Genomic DNA, 18,587 nt, shown 5'->3' with positions numbered 1-18,587 from the left:
CAAGAAAGAAAAGCCTGAGAGTAAGGTTATTAAAGTACAGTACGTTACATGCACCGAATCTCCCAGTTCTCGATGCAGGCTCTAGCAGGGATGTTGCAGCTGCTGGTTTAAAAGTTCTTATTGCACATCCTACGATCAGGATGGGTTCACAGGTCTTCCGGGCTCTTCAATCCCTGCAGTGCTGCCTCTGGGATGAAGTGCTGAGCTGAGAACAAAATGGCATTGACCGCATGGCCTCTTTATACCTCCTTCCTGGCCTCTTCTGGTCTCAGCAGGTCACCTGGTCCTCAGCCTCTCTCTGCTGGCAGCTCTTGGGTCTCCGCCCTCATGCTTTAGGTGTGTCTTTGGGCCATCAAGGGCCATTGTTCCACAGGGCTTCGCTACTCAGCCTGTCCATAGCAATGCTCAACCACATTCACAGAAATATTCAGCTTCCACACAGATTACAGATTCCTACCTACACACACAGACGTTATACACTCACATAAATAGCGTACATAAGATCAACAAACAATAATCTCCCATTCAATACCCCACATGGCTCCCCCCATACCAATTTCTGGGGCCAACACCCCCACCTAGGGGTGCAGCAGCGATCTGGCTGCTTCCCTCCAATTCAGCAACGTGACAGTGGGGAAGGGAGCTCAGGGTAGGAGATTGTGGGGTGGGGTCCATGAGGCAGTGTGGGGCCTGAGAGAGTTTGGGTGAAGTAGGCGGTTGTGACCTGGGCACGGGATTTGAGTGCAGGGTCTGGGAGGGAGCTGTGACCTGCAGGAGGGGGGTACATTGGGGGGTTGAGTGGTCACCTGGGGCAAAGAATTAGGGAGGGGGAAGGGTACAAGAGGGGATTCTGAGCTGGCAGGAGGCAGTGACTTGGGGCAGGAGGGTGAGGAGTGGAGCAGGCTCTGGCCAGGAGGTGCTTACCTATGTGGCTCCCAGCCAGCAGCCTAGCGGGACCTTCAAGCAGGCATCCTGCCTGCCACAGTCCCATAAGTGGCTGGCTGCTCCATTTCTGGCCAATGGGAGCTGAGAGATTGTGCTGGGGGGCGGGGCAGCACACAAAGCCACTCCCCCCGCGCACATCAGAGAGGCACATGGAGCACCCAGCTACTTTGAGCCGGGTGGGGCTGCTCTCTGCCTGACGGTCCCGGCAGGGCAGGCCATGGGCTAGATTTAAATGGCTTGGTGGGCCGGTTCTAGCTCATGGTCTGTATTTCTCCCCCCACCCCCACCCCCAGGCTACTGGCAGCAGGAAAGAACAACAGAATCTGAGACATCAGACTCCTAGCATGACCTCTGACCATTAGTCACCTGCCCTTGGCTCACACACAGCTGCTTTACAATGGCAGGATTCAGTCACTGTTTATTTCTGCTCTCCTGGCTCCCAAACTGCTTGTCCCCCCCACAGCCGCCACCGGGTTTTCCCTCTTCTCCCCCGGCTGGGCACACTTTATGGCAGCCACTCAGCGGAGGGTCCAGCTTTGCTCTGCCCCTCCATGGAGCAGTCTGATGGAAATCCCTGACTTGGCCGGCGGCTCCCGCCACAGCCCCACTGAGAGCAGGAGAAGCTTCGCCTGGCGGGTCAGGGCTGCAGGCTTGGCCCGGCTGCTTGGCTCCACAAGGGATCGCCTGTCCCCACGGCTCTGAGCTGGGCTGGCTGCTGGATACATCTGGGGAGAGCCTGAGGCACAGCCTGGACGACAGAGGTGACAGTCAGGGGCCAGGCACCCCAAAGGGAGAACAGAGGCTCTGAACCCCAAAGACTCAGCCACTAACCCAGCTGATTCCGCAGAGAATTCTGATACCGCTCAGGTCTCATGTCAGTGCGGTAGGAACCCGCTGAGACCCCTCTGGGCGAGACCAGCCCTGTGTGACAGAGGCCGGGGGGTGCCATCAACTGTGAGGGGCTGGAAATAGGTAATTTCCCTGCATTGTGGGGTCAGGCTGGGTACAGAAGTTTGGCTGAGAGACAGGAATGTGGAATCTGTCTGGGCAAAGCTTGGTAACCTCAGGCCAGTGTCCTTCCTTGCAAGGCCTGGGAGCCAGTGGGGTTCCCATCAGCCCTAATGTGGTCCCTTAGTTCTCTCTGAGAAAGGGGACCTTCTTCTCTGGCTCTGTGCTGCCTGCAGGGCAGAGAAGAGAGGGCCCCTTCCCCAAAGTTAGCGGCACCCTAGGGAGAGGGCTGAGGGTTGGGGAGTCCTCTGGCTCCAGCTCTGGGGCAGCCTGTCTGCACCCCAAACTGGCCCCATCCCAGAGCCCGCACCCCCAGTCAGAGCCCTCCCCCTTTCCCTGTATTCCAACCCCCAGCCCCAACCCTGAGCTCCCTCCTGCACCCGGAACCCCTCATCCCCAGCCCCACCCCCACCCCCACCCCCACAGAGTGGCTCTCATATCCAAGGCTTTTTGCTAAAGTGGCCCCCACCTTTAAACAGTACAGAGCCCTGGGCTCCACAGAGCTCCAGACACAGCCAGCAGGACCCTCTCTGGTCCCCTCCCAGGCCCACAGCATTCGGCCAACCCAGCCTCAGCAGCCTCCCATTTCTGTGTTCTCCCCACTGCTCTCCCTGACTCGGCTGGTTCCGTATTGAAGCCAGGCTGGGAACAGGGTCACTCACCACAAGGCTGGGCCAGGCCTGGGGTCACAGCTTTCTGGCTGGGCTGGCTCTTCTGGAGAGCTGCTCTGGCACTCTGGCAGTTTGCTGGCTAGGAGCTGAGCCCCCCGGCCCGGGGACCAACATTTAGGCTGCTCCTTCCTGGGCCGTTCTCATCCCAGACTGACTGCCCTAAAATGTCTGTCACAGACACAAAGTCTGGGTCCTCATGCGTGAGTGCATGAGTTCAGAGGAGTTCTCCAGACTCCCTTATGAAGTAATCATGGATGATAATTGTATTCAAACGGAATTATTTGGACAAGTATTAAGGGTCTTCTTTCCCCAAGATAACATTGTGGGCAGGGCCTATTCAGAAAAACAGCAACCCTCTGAGCACCCTAAGAGGTACTTCTTGAGGAAAAAGCTGTTATTCTGGCTGGCAGCCTTTAATAATAGCTTGGGCCACCTGAACCAGACAGCCCAAACCAGAGGCCGGAGCCAAAGTCTGGAATTCAGAGGATCTGGTGAAGAAATAAGGGCTATGAAAACATAAGACTGTTATCCAAGTGGGACCAACTTGTAAAAGAAAAACGGTTGGCAGAGGGAATGTTTGGAAGTCTGGCAGCGTATGAATCCGGTCAGCTGCAGAGCAAGTAGCAGCAAGGTAGTGGTAAAATAGCAGCAGCCACAGGTGGTAATCGAGTTCCAACAGAAACACAGTTACGAAGCCGTTGAGGCTTCTGAGACCCTCAGGTGGTAGCCCATATTGATAATGATACTTGGGAGTAGCCCACCACACAATTGTGGAATTAAGGGAAGGTTCGGTATTTTAAAGCAACATGCACTGATAGATGGGGGGCGTCAGCCAGTATTGTGTGTGTAAGAAACAGTCCTGATATCAGAATACCTATTATCAGATACCTATTAAGGAGGTTAAATCTCTAATCTCATATAATGGCAAGGAGAATTTATTCCCTTTCACACAGGAGATAACTTGTGTACTAGAGCCACTGTCCGTAATGAACACTCAATGGGTTTGCAAAGTTTGGATGGCCATGGCATAATGGAAATGGATCTCATTTCCAAGTTTAAAATCAGTATAGATCTGCCAAACAGAGTGATGACCCGAGCAGAAAAAGGGAAGGAGAAGTGATCCCAGCAGTACACTATATGATATTGCAGCAGTAAAGGCCTGCTGGTTCTTGAGTGGGAGAAAGAAATCATCGACATTGTTAATCAGACTGACCTGGTTTTGCTACCGACAAGCGAAGCTGCAGGAAAATCAAGGCAGTGGTAAATATAGAAGGGCCAGATCCCAAACCGCTACGGCAGTACTGATTCCCAGAGGAGGCCAAGCGGGGAATGAGACCTACCATAGAGGCCATAAAGGAGCAGGGAGTTCTCATTCCATGCAATAGTGTCTGTTGCACAAAGCAGATGGGAAAACCTGGCAGCTCACCATGGATTACTGGGCTTTCAACAACATGATGCCCCCCGTGCACCCATAGTTGTGAGCTTCCCAGAAGTGATGGCACTGAAAACGTCAGGAGCACAGTGGTATACAGTATTGGACATTGCAAATGCGTTCTTTTCCATCCCTATCCACCAGTCTTGTCAGCATAAGTTTGCATTTACTTTCGATGATCACCAGCTAACATTCACTAGAGTACCGCAAGGCCTACAGAATGCACCCAGCATCTGTCACTAGCATGTGGCAGCAATGTGTAAGGACCTGGAACACCAAAGGTACATCGTCAGCTATGTCGATGTTATATTGATTGCAACATAGACATAGGGAAAACTTGTCAGCAATAAAGCTGATCCTAGGAAAAATACAAGACAATGGCTACCTGATTAATCCTACCAAAGTCTGATTTAGTTGGAATTGATTTAGTTGGAATTGGGGTTGATTTAGTTGGGGTTGATTTAGTTGGGATTGGTCCTGCATAGAGCAGGGGGCTGGACTTGATGACCTTCTGAGGTCTCTTCCAGTTCTGAAGCAAAATGCAGGACAATGTAGCACTTTAAAGACTAACAAGATGGTTTATTAGATGATGAGCTTTTGTGGGCCAGACCCACTTCCTCAGATCAAATAGTGGAAGAAAATAGTCACAACCATATATACCAAAGGATACAATTTAAAAAAATGAACACATATGAAAAGGACAAATCACATTGCGGAACAGGAGGGAGATGCGGGGGGGGGGGGGGGGGGGGAAGGAAGGAAGGTAAGTGTCTGTGAATTGATGATATTAGAGGTGGGGAGAGTGGGACGTTTGTGAGTTAATGGTATTAGAGGTGATAATTGGGGAAGCTATCTTGGCAATGGGTGAGATAGTTCAAGTGTTTGTTCATTCCTTTTTGGAGAGTGTCCAATTTTAACATGAATGACATCTTGTTAGTCTTTAAAGTGCTACATTGTCCTGCATTTTGCTTCAGCTACCCCAGACTAACACGGCTACATCTCTATCACTATTCTTCCAGTTCTATGATTCTATGAAAGTCCAGATGGTGCAGCCTGTGGTTACTTACTTGGGAATACAGCTTGGCCCACATGGAAGGAGGCCAGACATTGAAAGAATCAAACTAATAGCAAGATTATCAGTGCCTACCAATGTGAGCATCCTACAATCATTTTTGGGTCTTGTTGGTTTCTCACGAGACATTATAGAAGGATACAGCAAAAAGGCAAGGCCTTTATACAGACTGCTGCGTAAAGATCAACAATGGCAGTGGGGTACTGAAGAGCAAGAGGCATTTGTGCAGTTGCGCCTTGCTATTGTAACAGCTCCAGCTTTGGCCTTTCTGAAACCCAATGAGCCATTCCACCTATAACTCACTCTCACAAAAGACAGCAATGGCAGCTCTTACATTACAGCAACAAGGAACATCTCTAAAGCCCATTGCATATGGATCAAAGGTTCTCAGTGCAGTAGAAGAACAATTTACTCAATGCAAAAAAGATGTATTAGCATTGGTGTGGGCATTCAGCATAGGAATTCGCACTGGGAATTCATCATAGAAATGGCTCCTGTTATACTAAGGACTTTGCATACTCCTGTAAAGTATGTGTTACTGGGAAAAGCGAACTCAGGGAGAGTTAGCCACCCGAGACTGGCAAATTGGACTCTTGCTTTAATAAACAATTTACAAGGAAAATATTGTAAATAAAAGCCAGTTACCTAACATCATGCTGTTTGCCACTCTAACCCACTGCCCTGAAGCACCAGATCCTACAGCCCATTGGAGCCAACGCTGGGCTCAGAGGTCACTTACGTCAAACTCCAGGAGGGTGGCGGTGACTCTGAGCAGGGCCGTGCTGCTGTGGAAGGCTGTGGCTCGCTCCTTCCGCAAAGTGCCACGTTGGCAAAAAGCAGCAGACATTTTTATTCTAATGAAGCGCGGGATATTTAAATCCCTGCTTCATTAGCAATTTCCGTGTAGTCTAGATATACCCGGAGTCTCCAAAGTGCCACCAGATTCCTCGTTGTGTCTCTTCGTTGCGTTTGAAAGTTGGCTCCCAAGGGCGAAGCGGAATGTCAGGCTCTCAACATTTGGGTTGCAGAAAACCCGGCCCTGAGGGGTTGGGAGAAGGAAAATCCAATGGGATCCTTCCTGTCAGAATGGCACAGAGCGAATGATCCTGCACAGGAACTAGGCCAAGTCCTGCCTGGATTCATCAGGGTTGAGATGTACTACTGGGTCCAAGCAAAGTACTGACAGCTGTCCACTGAGGTCAGTGGTGGGTCTCTGTTAGACCAGCCATTCTCCCTCAGGGGACCAGGGCAGTGTTCCCTGTAAAGCTGAGCACTTGGGCAGCCACCCAGGAGAGAGTCCATTGCCACCCAGCTGTTGCTACTGGTGGTGCACATCCGCACATGCCTCAGTGCATGGAACAAACTTTATTTCACACATGGATGGAAACAATTAGGGTACGTCTACAGTGCGGCACTATTTCTGGGAAGAAGGACAATCCATGGAACTACAGACCTTACCTCAGTGCCTGGAGAAATCCTGGAGGGGATCCTCAAGGAATCCATTTTGAAGCATGTGGAAGAGGGGAAAGTGATCGGGAATGGTCAACATGGATTCACAAAGGGCAAGTTGTGCCTGACCAATCTGATTAGCTTCTATGATGAGGTAACTGGCTCTGTGGACGTGGGAAAGTCAGTGGATGTGCTGTACCTTGACTTTAGCAAAGCTTTTGATACCGTCTCCCACAATATTCTTGCCAGCAAGTTAAGGGAGTATGGTTTGGATAAATGGACTGTAAGGTAGACAGAAAACTGGCTAGACTGGCTTGATGTCAGGTTGGCAGTCAGTTTCTAGCGGAGTGCCCCAAGGATCTGTTCTTGAACCTGTTTTGTTCAACATCTTTATTAATGACCTGGATGAGGGGATGGATTGCACCCTCAGCAAGTTTGCTGATGACACTAAGCTAGGGGGAGAGGTAGCTACGCTGGAGGGCAGGGATAGGGTACAGAGTGACCTGGACAGATTAGAGGACTGGGCCAAAAGAAAGCTGATGAGGTTCAACAAGGACAAGTGTAGAGTCCTGCACTTGGGATGGAAGAATCCCAAGCATAGTTACAAGCTGGGGACCAAATGGCTAAGTAGTAGTTCTACAGAAAAGGACCTAGGGATTCCAGTGGATGAGAAGCTGGATATGAGTCAATAGTGTGCCCTTGTAGCCAAGGCGGCTAATGGCATATTGGGGTGCATTAGGAGGAGCATTGCCAGCAGATCCAGAGAAGTGATTGTTCCCGTTTATTCAACTCTGGTGAGGCCACATCTGGAATATTGTGTCCAGTTCTGGGGCCCCCACTACAGAAAGGATATGGACGCATTGGAGAGGGTCTAGTGGAGGGTGACCACAATGATTAGGGAGCTAGAGCGCATGACCTATGAGGAGAGACTGAGGGATTTGGGTTTGTTTAGTCTGCAGAAGAGAAGAGTGAGGGGGGATTTGAGAGCAGCCTTCAACTTCTTGAAGGAAGGTTCCAAAGGGGATGGAGAGAGGCTGTTCACAGTAGTGAGGGATGGCAGAACAAGGAGCAATGGTCTCAAGTTACAGTAGGAAAGGTCTAGGTTGGACATTATGAAAAACTATTTCCCTAGGTGGGTGGGGAAGCACTGGAATGGGTTCCCTAGGGAGGTGGTGGAATCTCCATCCCTGGAGGTGTTTAAGCCTCTGCTTGACAAAGCCCTGGCTGGGTTCAGTGAGTTGGGTTGGTCCTGCCTGGGGCAAGGGGCTGGACTTGATGACTCCTGAGGTCTCTTTCAGCTCTATGGATCTATGATTCTATATCCTGAAATAGCCTGTTCCGCATCTTGACAGCACACCTGTTATTTCGAAATGCAATCAAAGTAACAGGCTTGCTGCTCTGCCAGCCCAGTAAACCTCGTTCCATGAGGATTAAGGGATTTGTCAGAACAACAGTCTATTTTGAAATCTGGCACAGCATAGACAGCGCCAACTTTCAAAATAGACCGTCTCAAAACAAGCTGCGCAATTTGCGTAGCTCAGATTGGGTGGCTTATTTCAAGCTAGCACCGCAGTGTGGACGCACCCTTAGAGGGAACACTGTTCCAGGGCCTGGTGGAGCCCTGTGAGCTGGGTTCAGCAGGGCTGGCATGAGATGCACTGAGGCTCAGCCAAAGCCGAGCAGCTTAGATTTGTGGGGCTCTGTGGCCTGGGTGGATACCCGGCTTGTTACCCTGAAGCCCAGCCCTGGATTTTAATCTGCTGCTCCTGGAGATGCAGAAGCAGGGCTGCTGTGGGACTGGACAGGGGCGTTTGCTTGGTTTATTGGGGGCGGCTCAGAAAGAAACAGGCTGAGGGCCTCTGTCTCGGACAAAGCGCCTTGTGCAGTTTTATTCAATGCAGCAGGCATTAGGAGGTTTCTGGCAAGACCCCTGCACCTGCAAGCGCCCCCTGGAGTCATTGGGTGCCAGTGATGCTCGCACTGAGGCTGCTGAAGACCCGGCATTTGAGCCCAGCTCTGTTCTAGGCTGGCCTGGGGTGAGTCACATGGGGCCAAACCTTGACCACATTCTGAAGCAACGTTGGCACCAAAGCTCTCCCGGATGCAGTGGCCTCGGCAGGAGCAGGGAAGTGGTTGGAGTCTGCCCTCGAGGTGGGAGTTGAGCTGGGGAGAAGGGGCAGCTGGTTTCCCCCGGGCTGGTTTTCTGACGGCACCAGCCTCTCCCTACTGTAGCTTCCCACACGTTGCCCAGCTCAGAGACCTCGGCGTTGGCTGCCTCCTTACGGCCGGGGCAGGGGGGCACAACTGGCACCAAAGGCTACGATGCGCTGGAGGCTCCAGGACAGGACACTTCCGTGGGGCAGCTCCTGTCACAGCAGCCCCCTCCCCAGCTGACGGCCTCCAGCTGCACCTCGCCGTGTACCTCCAGGTAGTGCACGTCCTCCGGTGGCAGGCGGTGCTGGAACTCAAAATAGTGATGCTCGTTCGCAGTCACCTGGAAGACAACGGGCAGCGTCAGACCAAGGGGGTGGGGCTCCTGACCCACTGCGCTGGGATGTCTCTCCAGGGCAGCCAGCGCCCATGGCCGGGGCGCATTGGACGTTTGCAAAGTGGAGCCTCTTCCCCATCATACCTCAGGCTCCAGCTGTGAGTGGAGGGGGCCCACAGACCCCTGAGGGCGGAGAGCTGGGGTGGGAAGAGGCAGCAGCGTGTGGAAGGGGAGATGCAACCCAAGGAGCCTGGCTGGATCCCTCAGGGTATGTCTACACTACAGCACTAATTCGAACTAAGCTAATTCGAACTAGTGCATCTAGACCTAAAAACTAGTTCGAATTAGCATTTTGCTAATTCGAACTAGCATGTCCACATTGAGTGGACCCTGAACCGGGGTTAAGGCTGGCCGGAAGCAGTGCCGGCAGGGCATCAGGTTAGGACTTAGAGAGTGGAGCTGATGTCTCAGGCTAGCCGAGGGCTGTGCTTAAAGGGTCCCGACCCCCACCCCGGACAGACAGTTCTCAGGGGTTCCCCGCCTGCAAAGCAGTCCTGGCTTGGAGTGCCCTGAGTGCCCACACTAGGCACATCACAGCACTCGGCCATCAGCCCGGCTGCACTTGCCGCAGGCTGCCATCCGGGGGAGGGGTCAATCGGGGGCCTGCAGGAGAGCTTCCACCCCGAGGAGCCCGCAGAGCCAGCCCAGTCCTCCCCATCCGGGGCTCGTACCCCATTCCTCCCTCACCTCCTTCCACTTACCCCTCCCTAGCCCCCCTTCCTCATGTACAAAATAAAGGACACGTGTGTTCAAAAATAGAAACTCTCTTTATTGAACAAAACTTGGGGAGACTGGGAAAAGGAGGTGGGAGAGGGGAAGAGAGAGGGTGGGAGAGGGGAGGGCAACTAAAATGATGAGGGGTTTGGAACAGGTCCCATATGAAGAGAGGCTAAAGAGACTGGGACTTCTCAGCTTAGAAAAGAGGAGCCTTAGGGGGGATATGATAGACATCTGTAAAAGCATGAGTGGTATGGAGAGGGTGCATAAAGAAAAGTTCTTCATTAGTTCCCATAATAGAAGGACTAGAGGACACCAAATGAAATGAATGGGTAGCAGGCTTCAAACTAATAACAGAAAGTTCTTCTTCACAAAGCAAATAGTCAACCTGTGGAACTCCTTGCTGCAGGAGGCTGTGAAGGCTAGAACTAGAACAGAGTTTAAAGAGAAGTTAGATCAAGTCATGGAGGTTGGGTCCATGGAGTGCTATTAGCCAGGGGATAGAAATGTTGTCCCTGGCCTCTGTTTTTGAAAGGCTGGAGATGGATGGCACGAGACAAATGGCTTGGTCATTGTTTCAGTCCATCCCCTCCAGGGTCCCTAGTGTTGGCCGCTGTCGGCAGACAGGCTACTGGGCTAGATGGACCTTTGGTCTGACCCAGTACAGCCATTCTAAGCTCAGGGCTCAGGGTCGGGGGTCTCACTGGACCACCCTGATTTTCATGCAAACCTGCTCCTGGGTGGCCAGGCTGGCAGCTATCCTGCCCTAGACGGCCACTTTCCTGTGCCTAGTGCGGACGTCGTGGATGAGGTCCACGATGTCCGCACTAGACCAGGTGGGCGCCCGCCTCTTGCGGACCCGGGCAGGCTCCCGGGAGCCGCCAGCCTGGTCCTGGGAAGAGGCGGAGGGCTGGGTGGCAGCGGGTGGCTGGTTTGTGCTGTGCCAGGTGCAGGGTCTGCTGGCTGGGTGCTGGCAGGCTTGAACCTGGCACGGGCACTGTAGCCAGCCCGTGCCCCTTTAAGGGCTCCGGGGCCGGGAGGGGGGGCAGAAGAGTTTCCCTGGTGGTGCCCAGAGTGGCCACCAGGGAAAGCTGGGGAGGGCTAGCCTCCCACTAGTTCGAATTAAGTGGCTACACAGCCCTTAATTCGAACTAGTTAATTCGAACTTGGCGTTAGTTCGAACTAGCGGTTTGCATGTGTAGCACCTATCAAAGTTAATTCAAACTAACGTCTGTTAGTTCGAATTAACTTTGTAGTGTAGACATACCCTCAGCTATTAATCCCAGCCAGGCCCGTCCCTACAGGCAGGGGGCAGTTCTCCTGGCAGCGCAGCCTGCATGAGGCTTGGGCACCATCTTAGTTCCACTTCCCCCTCCAGATAACAGGGCCCTGCTCACGCACAATGTCATCCAGTCCTGGCCCAGGGAACAAGGCGGAGGAGCGGGGGGGAGGAATCTCGCCCTGCCTGAGCAGGGGCTTCACAATGAAAACAGACTCTGGGAGGCAGTGTGGCCAAGTGAATAGCGTGCTAGCCTGCTCAGTGACCTTGGGAGAGTCAAGTCCCATGCCTCAGTTTCCCCATCTGTAAAACATTGTTACTGTGAACTCCTGGCTAAGGACGGTGTCAAAACAATTTGGCTACGTCTAGACTGGCATGATTTTCCGCAAATGCTTTTAACGGAAAAGTTTTCCGTTAAAAGCATTTGCGGAAAAGAGCGTCTAGATTGGCACGGACGCTTTTCCACAAAAGCACTTTTTGTGGAAAAGTGTCCATGCCGTTCTAGACGCGCTTTTGCGCAAAAAAGCCCCGATCACCATTTTTGCCATAACAAATCTGAGCTGTCTATACTTTTCGGACTTTTGCCCGAATGGGAGCAGCATATTATTTCCGCAAGAAGCACTGATTTCTTACATGAGATCGTCAGTGTTCTTGCGGAAATTCAAGCGGCCAGTGTAGACAGCTGGCAAGCTTTTCCGCAAAAGCACTTGCTTTTGCGGAAAAACTTACCAGTCTAGACACAGCCCTTCTGTACTGCAGGGAATTCTGACATTCTGGGGATAGAAAAAAATCCATTTCAGCTCAGCCGGAAAACTCTAAACTTTCAAAAGCCCACTTTCCTTTTGGGTCAATGGGAACATTTTGTTTGCCGGGGGGCTAAAATAATTTCTTGGCATGAGTTATGATAGAAATTGTTTAACATCATAACGGAAAAGTCATTTCCAAACCTTTCGATGCTTCATATCGATTCCTCCCCCCCAACAAAAACAAATTCCATTGCATTGGAGTCGGCGCATTTCCCGGTGGCGTTTCCTTGTCAGCAAATCAGCATTGCATGGGAAACACTTGGGCCAGCCCCACTCCTGAGCTGACACACCTCGGCAGAGAAGCAAAGGAGCCGGGAAACCTCTCTCGAGTGGCAGGGGCTGAGTCTAGGGATGTCAACAGTTAGCCAGTGAACCGGTAAACCTCTCCCTTAATGGATAGGGCAAAAGCCTCTCAGCCGCTGGATCCGACCCGCCTAGGGCTTGGATCTGGCCCGCGAGGCAGTTCCAGGCCCGGCCCCCTAGCGTGTTAACTGCTTCTATTTCAAGGGCTCGCGCCTGCTGGGGGCTGCGTGTCCTGACAGTCGCCCGGCAGGTGCGAGCCCTTTAAACAGAAGCAATCGAAAGGGCTCGCAGCTCTTGTCCCACTAGCCCGTTGGCTTGTGCCTGCCAGGCAACAGGCGGGCAGCAGGACCAGCCACTGCCAGCCATGTTCTGTGAATGCTAAGCCTCCACCCCAGACAACCCTGGGAGGAACCCCAGCACCTTCCCCTCTGCTCCAGGTCTTTTCCATTGGCCAGAAGATGGGGGGAGGGATCCCCGGCCTAGAAAAGCTCCCGGTAGGGTAGCTCTACGCCTGCCCCTTCCATGTCAGCCTGCAGCTACTTCTCCACCTCAAAAATGATTGCCCACCCCTGGGTTAACCTGTAGGGGCTGGAGCAGCTCCCTGCCCACCTCGGGTAGGGATTTGCTCCACCCCCAGGCCCACTGCAGCAGCCCCTGTTCGTGGCGGGCCCAGCTGCACCCCCACCCTGCACTGCAGGTTTCATGCTGGCTCCTGGGAAGGAGGCTTCGCTGTGGGCTCTGCAATGTAAACATAGCTAAGCTCTATATGCAGGGCCTGCAGCTTGCGGCTGTGTAACAGGTCAGATCTTTAGCAGTTGCACGGTTACCTTTTAACCCACATGTTTACAACCCTGCTTAGTACGTGCTGTGACAAAGTCGGGCCAGCCTCCTTCCTGTGACCTGAGCAGGGGTTACCGCTGGCCAGTTAGGGGAAGCTGAATCCAGTTAAGGCAAGGGTGGGCAATTGGCTGCCAGCGGGCTGCATCTGGCCCATCAGGCTACCAGATCCGACCTACAGCCACCGCGCTGGAACCCTTAGGCAGAGAACAGCTCACACTTTAAAAAGCCAGCTGCTCTCCTTTCCGGAGGGCTGGGGAGGGAGGAGGGAGACTTCTCATGCTGTTCCCGCCCCCTAGCAAAAACCTCTTAGCTCCCACTGGCCAATCTCTCAGTTTCCAGCCAATAGGAACTGAGAATTTTTGCTGGGCACAGAGACAGTGGTTAGAAGCCTTTCCTCCTCGACCCCCACCCCCCTGCTCTCATGTCCAGAGTGGAGCCATGTGGAGCAGCAGCAGCCTGCAGCAAACAGTCTGCCTCAGGTTTCTGCAGGTAAGTGCCTTCTAGCCAGATCCTGCCTCTGGCACCCCAGCCCCTCCCTTCCCCAACCCTCTGACCCCTCCTACACACAAGAAAAGCAGACCCGACCCTCCCGCCAGCCTCAGGAGCACGTGCCCTGTGGCCCTGCTGGGGAAGGGGGCCCCTGGCCCCCCAGTACCTGGTACTCCTTGTCGGTGATGGTGAACATCAGTGTGAAGCTGCCCCCTTTGCAGAGGGGGCTGTTGTCCTCCCTCTGCTCCTGGCCCCACTTTTTCTCCACCAGGCTGTTGAGGAGGATGTGGGAAGAGCCCTGGAAGCAGTGGCTGAAGAGCAAGGCCACGTTGGCCTCCTTGTACTGACCACGGAGGAATTTCACCTGGAAGCTGGAGTGGAGACGGCACCGGCTGAGCCAGGGCTTGCGGCTGGAGCCCGCTTTAGGGGCCACACTCCCAGCCTGTGTCCAGTGGTATGGGAATGTGTCGGGGGGGGGGGGGGTGAAATCCAGCCCCTTGCCCCGTCCAACTTTTGCCCCAGCTGAAGCCAGGAGCAAAGTCCTAGCGTGCAGGGTTGAGAGCCGGGACCCTGAGCATGCAGCAGCAGCTGGGACCCTGGGCATGGCAGCCTGGACTCCAGGCAGGAGGGAGAGCAGCTGGGACCCCAGGCAGGTGGGACTGGCAGACGGGACCCCGGGTATGGGGCTGGCAGAGGGGACCCCTGGCAGGTGGAGCAGCAGGTGGGATCCTGGGCATGGGACAGCAGCCGGGACTCTGGGCAGGTGGGAGAGTAGCTGGAATCCCAGGCATGGGGTTGACAGCTGGGACCCCTCGCAGGTGGTGCTGCAGCTGTATCTCCCCCACACTCTTAGTCCCCATCCCCAAGCCTGTGCACAGCGTTCCGGACCCTCCTCCAGAGCTACCGGCTGGCAGGGCCCGGTTTGCAAAGGGCCTGGAGGCTGAGCTGAGGCCATGCACCAGGAAGGGGGAGCCAGGACTCATCTCCTGCCTGCCAGGCTGCTCCCATCTGTGCTGGGGAAGGCTGGCTGGGGTGATGGGCCCGTGTGTGGAGAGCCGCCGTCAATGGCCCAGTGGTGCCTGGAGAGGGAGCGCTCCCAGCATCGGAACCACGCGGAAGGGACTGAGTGCCCCTCGCTGCCTTGTTGGGGGTCCCCCTCCCCGGCGATGCAGGGCAAGCCCTGAGCCCGTGCCCGGCCGTGCTGATCACTCACCCTGTGCTTGTCTCAGGCACCGAGCCCTGGATCTTCACCCACGTGGGCGGCCAGAGGCCTTCTGGGAAAGCCATGCTGTACGGGATGGTCTGAGAGAGACAGAAAGTGCGGGGGCAGGGCTCGGGGCACTGACCCATGCCTGGGCGGGAGGGAGAGAGGGAGACAGGCAGATCCCTGCCACTGGCTTTCTGCTGGGAGACCCTCTCCTAGCTCCTCGCTGGGCTGCACAGCCATCCCTGGCTGCACACGTCCCCTGCTTCTCTCTGCCTTCCAGGGAGGGGCCCCAGGCTGCTCTGTGGACCTGCCCATCTCCCAAGTGTCCCCCTGACACGGCCTCGCAGTGACTCTCACTCAGCCGCCTGCAAGGACCCTGGCAGAGACGTCCCGACCCCCAGCGGCTCCGCCCGCCCCCCACGTGGCCCAGAGACAAATCCAGGGGCTCACTTTATCCACTGCAGCCTTTCAGATGGGAGCGACCCCTTGGGTTGAACCAAAGGAGCCTGCATTTGGGGTGGTCTGGTCATTTTTGGGAGGTGTGGGAGCATGGGGGGCGGGTTTGGGTGAACGTGTGTGTGTGTGTGTGTGTGTGTGTGTGTGTGTGTGTGTGTGTGTGTTTGAGTGAGGGAGAAGACTGGGTGTGTTTCTGCATGGGGTGTGTATGTTTGCCTCTGGAGACGAGAAGGGGCGGGGGTTTCTGTGCCAATCGCTCCGTGTTTGTCTGTACTCCTGTGGGTAGGCAGGAGAGGGGTCTGTGTGTGGCAGGGAGAGGACTGCGTGTGTTTCTGTGTAGGGTCGGTACCTGTGCCTCTGGGGATTGGAGAGGGTGGGGCTTTCTGAACACGCTGCCTGTCTGCGAGCCAACGTGCCCATTCATGTAGCTACCCGAGCTAGTCCCCAAACCCAGAGCAGCTGCTCGCACTGCAGCATGCTCTGTGCAGTTCCTGGCTGCTGAGCCTGGCTCCCTACACGGCCACCTCCCTTCCCATTACCCCCTCCGGCCCTGGGCCCTCCTGCACCCACTGCTGAGCATGGCTCCATACACAGCCACCTCCCTTCCCATTACCCCTCCGGCCCTGGGCCCTCCTGCACCCACTGCTGAGCATGGCTCCCTACACGGCCACCTCCCTTCCCATTTCCCCCTCCGGCCCTGGGCCCTCCTGCACCCACTGCTGAGCATGGCTCCATACACGGCCACCTCCCTTCTCATTACCCCTCCGGCCCTGGGCCCTCCTGCACCCACTGCTGAGCATGGCTCCCTACACGGCCACCTCCCTTCCCATTACCCCTCCGGCCCTGGGCCCTCCTGCACCCACTGCTGAGCATGGCTCCATACACGGCCACCTCCCTTCCCATTACCCCTCCGGCCCTGGGCCCTCCTGCACCCACTGCTGAGCATGGCTCCCTACACGGCCACCTCCCTTCCCATTACCCCTCCGGCCCTGGGCCCTCCTGCACCCACTGCTGAGCATGGCTCCATACACGGCCACCTCCCTTCCCATTACCCCTCCGGCCCTGGGCCCTCCTGCACCCACTGCTGAGCATGGCTCCCTACACGGCCACCTCCCTTCCCATTACCCCTCCGGCCCTAGGCCCTCCTGCACCCACTGCTGAGCCCCCTGCCCCTCCCTGGACATGGCACAGAGCTGCCCTGGGATGCCCCATTTCCCCCCCATCACTCCTGGCCATGTCTTGCCTTTGCTTGGCTGTCCATCTCAGGCATGGGCAGCTGCTGAAGCAGGAGAGCTAAGGAGGAGCCAGCAACTCACCAGCTTGTCTGGAATCAGAGCCATGGCTGCTGTTACCATCCACCCTAGGCAGGTCAGGAGTTGCTGGGGATGGAAAGCCCAAGGCAGAGGCAGCACCTGATGTACGGTGCTGGGCTGGCCCCTGCAAGGCGGGGCTGGTGCTGGGCTGGGCTTGTCTTGCAGCATGTTCTGCCCTGGGATTGCATCAGAGCTCTCCGTCTCAGTGTGGCCAACAATGTGGCAATGCCTGTGACTGGGCTCGGATCCACCTGACCGCTCCAGAGAGATCTGGGAGTCATTGTGGAGAGCTCTCTGAAAACATCCTCGCAGTTTGCAGCGGCAGGCAAAAAAGCAAACAGACTGTTAGGAATCATTAAAAAAGGGATAGAGAATAAGACAGAAAATATCTTACTGCCTCTATATAAATCCATGGTACGCCCACATCTGGAACACTGTGTACAGATGTGGTTGCCTCATCCCAAAAAAGATATACTGGGATGGGGAAAAGTTCAGAAAAGGGCAACAAAAATGTTGAGGGGTTTGGAACAGGTGCCATATGAAGAGAGATTAAAAAGACTGGGACTTTTCAGCCTAGAAAAGATGAGTCAAAAGGGAGGTATGATAGAGTTTTATAAAATCATGACTGATGTGGAGAAAGTGAATAAGGAAAAGTTATTTACTTGTTCCCATAACATAAGAACTAGGGGCCACCAACTGAAATTAATAGGTAGCAGGATTAAAACAAACAAGAGGAAGTATTTCTTCACACAGTACACAGTCAATCTGTGGAACTCCTTGCCAGAGGATGTTGTGAATGCCAGGACTTTAACAGGGTTCACAAAAGAACTAGATACATTCATGGAGGTTCGGTCCATCAATGGCGATTAGCCTCTGTTTGTCAGAGGCTGGGAATGGGTAACACTTGATGATTCCATGTTCTGTTCACTTCCACTGGGGCATCTGGCCTTGGCCACTGTTGGAAGACAGGATACGGGTCTCTTGGTCTGACAGTTCTTATAATCATGTGTCATAGCCCCTGCGCTGGGGACAGAGGATTTTACAGGGCAATTTGCATAATGTGCATGTGTTTTTGCTAAACATCAGGTTTAGCCTGTCTCTGTGTTGCAAAAATGAGAAGTATTTCAATCTGGAAAGGAAGGAAATGTTGCAATTTCCTGTGCTTGGCCTTCCTCGGGTTTAAGGCAGTGGCTTTCACCCTATGGTCCATGGACACCTGAGGTTCGCAGATGATGTGTACGATTTCCAAAGGGTGTTGCACCTTCTTCTGAAAAATTGTAGAGGTCTACAAATGAATAAAAGGCCGAAAACTACTGGTGTAAGGTATAGATCCAAGATTAAAAAAAAAGAAGGGGGTTTTAATGTTTTTACAAGGTTGGGACAGTAGAGCTTGGAAATGCTTTATTTCAATTCTCCTTGGATTTCATTTTAATCCCAAAATGTAATATTATTTTGCTCAAGATGTGTCTTAGTGGAAAGGAGGATGGAGTCAGGAGGGGGCATGTTTCTTCAGATCCCATTGTTAGAGGGACCCCATTTTAATCTCCCTCTCCTTCATGCAGTCACTGAAGTCAAGCTTGTCTTCTCAAACCTTTTATTTTACGGTAAAACCCCTATGTTGTAAATGATGGGGATTACTATCCTTCCTCCCCCCCCAAAAAAAAACCCGCACACTGTTTGAGTGGTAGCCTGTGAGCTGGTATCACAAGGTAACCGGCTTCTTTGCAGCTAAAGGTGATAATTAGCAATCCATAGCACCAGCTATGAAGATAGACTTTACTCTGAACCAATGCAATATGGGGAACTGGAGTCCAAGTTAGGCACTGGAGCTTTTAGAGACAAAGAGTGAAGGCAATGGGCATGTATGCACCCTTGGATCGGGATCTGAGCTCAAAGGCTGTGTCTAGACTGGCCAGTTTTTCCGGAAAATCAGCCGCTTTTCCGGAAAAACTTGCCAGCTGTCTACACTGGCCACTTGAATTTCCGCAAAAGCACTGACTTCCTACTGTAAGAAATCAGTGCTTCTTGCGGAAATACTATGCTGCTCCCGTT

At 53.8% G+C, this 18,587-nt stretch overlaps 1 protein-coding gene across 3 annotated transcripts; it reads right to left on the bottom strand.

Annotated features, from left to right (window-relative positions):
- Positions 1-1,345: 1,345 nt before the first annotated feature.
- On the bottom strand, positions 1,346-16,695 carry LOC102444560 (galectin-7-like). 3 transcript variants are annotated; one of them, XM_075914324.1, is made up of 4 exons: positions 16,539-16,695; positions 14,773-14,861; positions 13,726-13,930; positions 1,346-1,693 (listed from the first exon to the last, which is right to left on the bottom strand). In XM_075914324.1, exons 1-4 carry the CDS (start codon positions 16,575-16,577, stop codon positions 1,583-1,585), a joined length of 444 nt encoding a protein of 147 aa, XP_075770439.1. In that variant the 5' UTR covers positions 16,578-16,695; the 3' UTR covers positions 1,346-1,582. The 3 variants fall into 3 exon arrangements, with proteins under 3 accessions (XP_075770439.1, XP_075770438.1, XP_075770440.1); XM_075914323.1 differs by lacking the exon at positions 1,346-1,693 and adding an exon at positions 6,553-9,071 and having other exon boundaries at positions 16,539-16,694; XM_075914325.1 differs by lacking the exon at positions 1,346-1,693 and adding an exon at positions 6,553-9,071 and having other exon boundaries at positions 14,773-14,911; positions 16,466-16,601.
- Positions 16,696-18,587: the final 1,892 nt, after the last annotated feature.

Source organism: Pelodiscus sinensis, chromosome 33, assembly GCF_049634645.1.
Source record: "Pelodiscus sinensis isolate JC-2024 chromosome 33, ASM4963464v1, whole genome shotgun sequence".
In the NCBI taxonomy this organism is placed as follows: domain Eukaryota; kingdom Metazoa; phylum Chordata; order Testudines; family Trionychidae; genus Pelodiscus; species Pelodiscus sinensis.
This window is presented reverse-complemented; position numbering and strand designations above follow the sequence as displayed.

What these genes read in the sequence shown, in the direction of transcription:
- LOC102444560 (XM_075914325.1), bottom strand. Translation starts at nt 14,909, where the DNA reads ATGGGTCAGTGCCCCGAGCCCTGCCCCCGCACTTTCTGTCTCTCTCAG. An exon ending in GTGCCTGAGACAAGCACAGG is followed by an intron (nt 13,931 to 14,772) that starts GTGAGTGATCAG and finishes TCTCCACTCCAG; the next exon opens with CTTCCAGGTGAAATTCCTCC. An exon ending in TCACCGACAAGGAGTACCAG is followed by an intron (nt 9,072 to 13,725) that starts GTACTGGGGGGC and finishes GTTGTCTTCCAG; the next exon opens with GTGACTGCGAACGAGCATCA.